Raw genomic sequence first — 7,791 nt, forward strand, 5'->3', positions numbered from 1 at the left:
GCAAAGCCGGCTCTCCTCACTCTCAGGTTCTCCATCAGACCCAGGTACTTGACCTGGTGACGGATCAACACCTCGTCAAACCGAGCTGCAACAGAGGGGGACATGTCAGGACTAAATGCTAAACAGCAGCAGTAGGAGGAACGGAGGACAGAGGAACAGTGAGAAGCCAACAAAAGGCCGAGTGTGGAGCAGACAAAGGCCGACGAGCTCACTGAACGTCACGCTGTGACGCCGGATGCAGCAGAAAACTCACCGAGTGCTGACTGGTGACACCGGCTTTAACATGTTTGAGACATGAAGCTCTTACTGTCATGTTTACATGAGCAGAAAAGTGAAATAAATCTCTTTAAAGCTATGAAAGTACAGAGGCAAATGATTCAAATATTCAACCTAAAGTAAAGGCCTAGATTTCCTTGAAGTAATGCACATCACAGCCTTTGATGCCAGTTAAACTAAAATTAATATGTGGTGGAGTTACAACTGTTAATGTGGTTAAATCTTGACAATACCATCATGCATCCAACTACAGTTTGGTCTATGTTGGACTGTGCAAAGCAGACACAATGCTTTATCTTTATAAGAAATAAAACAGTTCTCTCTGCTTACACAAATAAACCCGATACTGAGCATCAGTGTTTTCCTAAATCTTTCAGGGAGTGCAGGAATGGATGCTTAATTACCTAGAGTCTGACAATGACTTGAACTTATTCAACTCATTTGACACAAGTTTCCAGGTATAAAAATCTGGAGACATTTGTTCTGGTTGATAACAACATATTTTTCTGGCAGAATGCCTACTTTTCAAATACTCTCAAGCTCGACTGTACGTCCGTAGCTCATCCCAGACATTTTCAACTCCTCTGATTCTGAAGCGTTTCTTCAGCCTCTTCTGACTGATAGGGTCGTTTTTTTATAATAAAGTAAATCATTTTTAACTTCTCACATTTCGGGACGGACAAACACAGACAGAAACAGAAGAAAAACATTAACACTTGGCCTCAGGCAGGTGAAAACAATCCTTTGAAACTTAAACATTATCCTAAGAAGCAGGACCTATGTAATATAATCTAATTTAACGTGTTAAGTAAAATCAAGCTCAATATGAAGTTTGTTGTAAAGAGACAAAAAGACAATTGAGTTGCTGATTCAACATTTCTAAACTTTTTAATACCGTTACGTGTTTAAAATACAGACAATAACTTCTCAGTTATGAATACAATTTCAAATAAGATGTCCCAGCTGCTCTGCAGACAGAGAAGCAGGACCTACCTGCTTGTTTGGAGTCATTGGGTTTGATGCAGCGCACGTACGAAGGCTCCTTGGACATCAGGATCTCCATGAGTTTCGCCAGGCTGACTTTGAACTGTGTGGCTGCCTGCAGGGGCCGACACCAGCAACAAAACGTTACTACACACTGGCCTGGTCGGACTGGTGATGAGGAGCAGGTCCCAGTCAGTGAGTGGAAGAGAGGACAACAATGTGAAGAGGAGGAGGAGGAGGAGGAAGGCTGCAGACAGCCTGAAAAGAGCTGTGTCAGCAAAGAGCTGCTTCATCTGAACACTGGGCTCAGTGTGAAGGAGGGGGGCGTCACCAGCCTGGGACAGCATCTGTGTGTGTGTGGGTGGGGGGCATTTCTCAGAGAGTGGGCAGTCACAGAGGATCCCCATCAAAACACAGAACAAACTTCTGTTTGTTGTGCTGTGGGAAAGTGTGCTGGGACGGTTGGAGCGATTTGTAAGTGCAAGAAAGAGCCAAAATAAATAAGTGACACTTGTTACATCAACTCTTGGGGTGTTGAACTCAGTTACCACAAGGAGCCAACATTTAAAAACTTTGACCGAGCCACTTTCAGCTGATACATCAACTGGAGTCAGATAGCTGAGGTCTTGCTGCAGGTTCATGAACAAGAGTTTGATCTCTCACTCGACGTCCAGAGTCAGTGATGACAGAACCATCCAGCCGACTGTCAGGCTTCAGAGTTGCCAGCTGGCAACAGAAGCCTGCACTGAATGGTGTACTGACCAGTTTTTTAAAGAAAAAATGAGAAGAGATACTATATTTTATATTTAAACGATGGGGGAGCAGATGTGGGCCGCAGCTCTTGAGTTGGACACATGTGAAGGGTTCTCACCGTGTCAGGCCGTTTCTTGTCACTCAGCTCCTCCCGGTCGAAGCACTGCCTCAGGATCTTGTTCTCCGACATACACATGACCTGCAGATCCAAACGTCTGAGCTCAGAATCACCCAGACAGCTCAGTGACATGTAGTTTTATAACATGCTGTCCAGTCTGACCTCTTTTAGGTTCCTGAAGAGAAGATCATTGTTCTTGTCCAAAAATCCTGAGTGAGAAAAAGTGTAAAGCTCAAAAATACACAGCAACTCTTACGAACGTCTTGAAAAAGTATCCACATGTGAACTATTGTCATGGTACAAATACAAACTACATGAGTAAAATATTTATTTTACTGGGATTTAAGTGACAGATGTAGTGTCTGATTGTGCTGTGTACAGCATTTATCAAACAGCATCATGAAGACCAAGAAACACATCACATAGCCAAGAAGAAAGAGTTTGATATGAATTTTTTTTGCCTCCAATGTGTCCAGTTTCACTACTTTTTGTTTGTCTAAACAGGTCTCACTTGTAAATGAGTCTTCGAGGCTCAGTGTGAGCTATCTGTCTAAATAAAGGTTGAATGAACAAAGGTTATGGATGCAGGTGCTGTGAAGTTTAAAGCAGTTAGGTTATAAAACCAATCTCCTAAACTTTGAACGTCTCACAGAGCTCTGATCGATCTGAGAATGAAACAACTGCAGACTCTCTCCAACATGGCCGCCCACCTAAACTGACAGGCTGGGCAAACAGAGCTTTCATTTGAGAAGCAGCTAAGAAGCTCCATGATGAGTCTGGAGGAGCTGCAGAGATCCACAGCTCAGGTGGGACAGTCTGTCCACAGGACAACTGTTAGTTGTGGACTCCACAAATCTGTCCTTTATGGAGGAGGGACAAGAAGAAAACCATAAATGTCCCATTTATAGTCTGACACAAACCACGCAGGGACTCGGATCAGAACAAATCCAAACGTTTTAACCCTAAAACAAACTGTCCCCACTGTGAAGCATGGTGGTGGCAGCATCATGCTGTGGGGATGCTTTTCTTCATCATGGACAGGGAAGCTGGTGAGAAACTATGAGAAGATCAGTAGAGTTGATTACAGGACAGTCCTGGAAGAAAACCTGTTGGAGGCTGCAGAAGACTTGAGACTGGGTCAGAGGTTCACCATCCAGCAGAACTACACCGGAGCGGTTCAGATCAAAGCAGATTGTGTTGGAATGGACCAGTGAAAGTTCAGACGTAAGTCCAGCTGAGAAGCTGTGGCAGGACTTGAAAACTGCTGTTTACAGACACTCTCCATCCAATCTGCAGTGCAGCTCTGACAACTTAACGTTAAACAACGTAATGTTTCACCAATAAAGACCGGACTACCGTTTCTGTCTCTACATGCTCAAAGCTGGAAGAGACAAATCGTAGAAGACGTGCAGCTGGAAATGAAGTGGAAGGCACAACGTTTGACATGGACGGATGAAGAAGAGGCAGGAATACGTTTTCATGGGCTGTCAGCCCCTCATTCAGCCACAAAGCAACACATCACATGGTACAACGCACCGGTGACATTGTAGTTGACCTCTCCAGCGTAGTGCAGCAGTCGGAACTCCTCTCGACCCATTACCTTCCGGGTCTTTCCATCAGCCAGCTTGTGACTGCAGGGACACACGCAGAGTGGGAACTTAAACATTCAACTATTATTTAGCAGGATAGATTCTCACAAAGTGTTTAAGTTTAACGCTCTGTGAGACCAAACTGGGAATGTCTGATCCGTGAAAATGAGCATCAAACTAACGTGACGAAGTGAGCGTGTCCTCCCACGGTGTCCTCCAGCTTCTCCAGGAAGGTGAAGTCACTGGCATCACCAGGCCTCAGACACTCTTCATCCTGTGAAGGGACAACGGTGAACAAAGGTCTCACAGGAGGACAAACAGTGGGTTTTTCTGCCGGGATCACATTCACATGTGTTCAAGTCTCTATGAGTGGATCATTCTGATCTACTTTATTAAAGTCTTCTGATATTAAAGAGCTACGTGAACACTTTGAGGAACACATTTTATTTATAAAGGCCAAGTGTGACCTGAACAACAGTAACTTTCTCTGTCCTCATTATTGCCCCCGTTGCAGAGTGAAGAGGGGGCTTGGAGATGCCTTCTGTCTGTTAAAGATGTGAGCTGGATACAAGACAAGTCATGTATCATATTCTTCTGGAGAAAATCTGACATACCCTGAAAGGTTCTGCAAAAAGACTCTGGGACACCGGGCAGCCTTTTGTGTCCTATGTTGGAAACCTGTATAAAGACATGTATGTGTGTGGCTGATCCAGTGTGGGTGGGAGCGTTCTGTTATTTGTGTTGAAAAACAAATGGACTAATTAAAAGACTCGGATTTAAAAAAAGATGTGAGCTGGATAACTGAGGTACTGAGGTACTGAGGTACTGAGGTACTGAGGTACTGGACTCTTTTTCAACTCTTTACCACATTTTCCTGGACAGTGCACCCCAAGTACTTGAAGTCCTACACTTTTGTGACCTCTGCTCCTTGTATGTATATAAATATATGTATGTATGTATGTATGTATATATATATATAAATATATATATACTTTGTATATATATATATATACACATAGATGAATATATACATTTACTATATACAATATATATGCATATATACATATAACTATGATTTCTAGTTCTAATACTGCCTCAAAGTGTAGTTTCCACAAATGATTGGGGGGGGGGGGGGGGGGGGGGGGGGGGGGGCATGGACGTCAGATTTAAGAACATGTTGATTATGGTCAGTAATTGTACTTTCATTATAAAGACACAAAACAACGACAACAGAAGGCAAGTCGTCTCTTTTCTGGTCTGAGATGAAACTTGGTTTGACCTTTGCTGTTGACATTTAGATGAGAAGGATCTGAGGGAGTGTTCTTTTAGATGCAACAGTGTGTCTCCTCACCAGGATGGAGATGATGCCTTTAAACTTCTCCTCCACCAGGTCACAGATGATCTTGTTGTTGAAGTACTGGACCGGTTCCCACTGCAAACACACAAACACTCCTGGGGTCAGGGAGTGTGTGGAAGTAGCTGCCACACTGAGCAGAAAATTACTGATGGGTAGAGGTGAAACAAGAAATAAAAAGGTTTGTAAACTCAGTCATGCAGGCCAATGAATCACAAAAAAGGGTAAATCAGGTCATCTGGACAGATTCTTTCTGGGAGAAACGTTTCATCTTTCATCAGAAAGACTTCTTCAGTCTGAGGCCTGCCACCAAGATCTGTCTTATAAATAGCACCTCGTTGACGGGTTTCAAGCCAGCCTGCTGTGGAGTTATTTATTTTATTTTTATTTTTCTGCTTGCTCTCGGTGAAGGCAGACGCTTCCTCCTCCGCTCCGTCCCTGCTTTGCTCTTGTGAACCTTTTTCAGAAACCCTTTCTGCATACCTTCTGAACTGTAAACTATGTGTTTGTTCAGCTGGTCTGTCTCTCAACACAAGTGATCACATTTTCTCAACAAGAAGACGGGGTGAAGGAGAGCCCTCTTACCCCGGAAACATCATTGGATTTATGATAACTGGATTCTGCTGTTTGGAGTCGGTGGAAATCTGGATTATCGACAAATCTGGAAACGTCAGCAGCTGTTTAAGCTGTCTGGAATGTGTGTGCCGGACTTGGACACAATCAGACGCTGCGTGAACTATCTGTGGACCTGTATCAGAGCTGAGCAGGCAGGACTGTGGAACTTTCTGGTAGTGTTCATGGACGGTTGGAAGGAATAGATCTTGGAGAAGCTGTAAGCCCAATGTCGATGTCAGTAACCACAGTTCGGCTGTTTGGAGTCACCATGAGATGCACTAGCAAGACTGTAAAGGCAGACGCGGAAAGTAAAGAGCTCGGCCTGACCCAAAACAATCTGATTCTGGCTCTGGCCTTGGAAGGCTGACTATCTCTATTTCTCCTTGGATGCTATGGAAACGAGACGCTCCCCTCCCCTCCCCAAGGAAGTGGACCTGTGTCAGAGCTCAACCGAGCTGGCTGATAAACGAACACCTCTTATCAGGACTATGGCTGGGGGGCACTCTGGACTGCGTTGTGCTACGACTTCCCCTCAAACTCACGCCTTTGCCAGCCTCCCTCATTGCCTCCCCTGGTGCAGCAACCTAGGAGATGTGAAGGCGCCAAAGGGCTGTGTCGCTCACCTGGCAGCCATGCAGGGACCCCCTCCCCCTACCCACTCCACACACATATGTATTATGTCTATTTATGTTGCGTTTCTGTGCTGAGGCAGTTTTTTGCTTTCTCACACTGTCAAAGTCACAGTGAGAGACTTTTTAATACCTCCTTCCTTTCCTCATGCTTTTCACTTTCCTTATCTAATCTGTCTCCCCCATGGCTGTTGTTTTCTTTTCTTGACAAGTGTACTGAAATGAAATTTCCCTTTGGGATCAATAAAGTACATTGATTGATTGATTGATTGAATTTTCAGAAACTGGCCTTTTTTCTGAACCATTTTGTCCAGGTGTCCTCAGGCTGTTTCTGTGACTGGCCTTCAGGTCTAAACCATTTGACTGGTATGCATGATGACTGATTGTTTAGACTGATGGGCCCTTCTTGCATGTGTAAAGTCAGTTTCTGGGAACTCCACAGCAGACTGGTTTGAAACCCATCAAGGGGGTGCTGGCAGTCCTCAGACTGATGAAGTCTGAAGGATGAAAGATGAAACATTTCTCCCAGAAAGAAACTGTCCACATGACCTGATTTAACCTTTTGTGTAACAATAAATGTGCTGAGAAATGAAGTGCTGTTCAATCCTCCTGCATTAACCGTAATATTCTGTAATAACCAAATGCTTTTAGGGCAGAGACCCAGCGTTTACTCTCAGTGCTAAAAAGAGTCGTTCCTATTTTAGGTGAGATCTACGGTGATATTTCTATATTTACATCCAGTCCAACAATCCAGCCTCCGTTTGTTGTCTTTACAACTCCAGGCTGCTCTTAAAGTCTACACAACCATTTTACAAACTTTTAGTCAACAAAGAACAGAAATTCAACAAATTAATGTGAATTATACACATTAAACTTATTTGATGAAGTGGGAACTCCAGCCCCCGAGTGGACATTTAGCTCTCTCTTCATCCTGCCTCCATGTCAGCCCAGTTATGTAACCGTCCCTACTTTGTCCAATAATGACTTCTCACACACCTGTCTGTCCCAGTTTAACAAGATTCATCCCCCCCCCACGCTGGCCTCACTGCCGCCAAGGAGTTAGATGCAATAAGTTGAAAACCAGCAAACCAACATACAGTTTTAGTATTATAGATCTTGAGTCATCAGAAAAAATGGACAAGGGTCCAACATTTGTACACACACACACACACACACACACACACACACACACACACACACACACACACACACACACACACACACACACACACACATATGCAGTACTAAGACTGAGTGCATGTATTTGTATGTTTATAACAGTATATTTACTGTAGATATGTAGTTGTATATGGAGATATTTATATATATTTATATAGAATCATTTTTAGACACATTAACTGATCCTGATCCTGATCCTGATTCTGATCCTGATTCTGATTCTGATCCTGATTCTGATCAGGGGATGAAGTAAAACAAACAAAATCAAAAACTGAGGATTAAAGTGAACAATGA

General features: G+C 43.6%; 1 protein-coding gene across 1 annotated transcript in view; it reads right to left on the reverse strand.

Moving 5' to 3' along the window:
- Window positions 1-7,791, reverse strand: part of LOC119411495 (unconventional myosin-Ic) — a 22,608-nt gene that overhangs the window by 1,665 nt on the left and 13,152 nt on the right. Inside the window, exons 6-12 of the mRNA XM_037678445.1 lie at window positions 5,072-5,152; window positions 3,903-3,994; window positions 3,668-3,762; window positions 2,294-2,340; window positions 2,132-2,212; window positions 1,270-1,375; window positions 1-85 (exon numbers count right to left, since the gene is read on the reverse strand). Of these exons, the coding sequence (XP_037534373.1) occupies window positions 1-85; window positions 1,270-1,375; window positions 2,132-2,212; window positions 2,294-2,340; window positions 3,668-3,762; window positions 3,903-3,994; window positions 5,072-5,152 (587 nt within the window). The remainder of the gene's footprint in view (window positions 86-1,269; window positions 1,376-2,131; window positions 2,213-2,293; window positions 2,341-3,667; window positions 3,763-3,902; window positions 3,995-5,071; window positions 5,153-7,791) is intronic.

This window comes from Nematolebias whitei, chromosome 6, assembly GCF_014905685.2.
Source record: "Nematolebias whitei isolate Nwh7 chromosome 6, NemWhi1, whole genome shotgun sequence".
Lineage (NCBI taxonomy): Eukaryota > Metazoa > Chordata > Actinopteri > Cyprinodontiformes > Rivulidae > Nematolebias > Nematolebias whitei.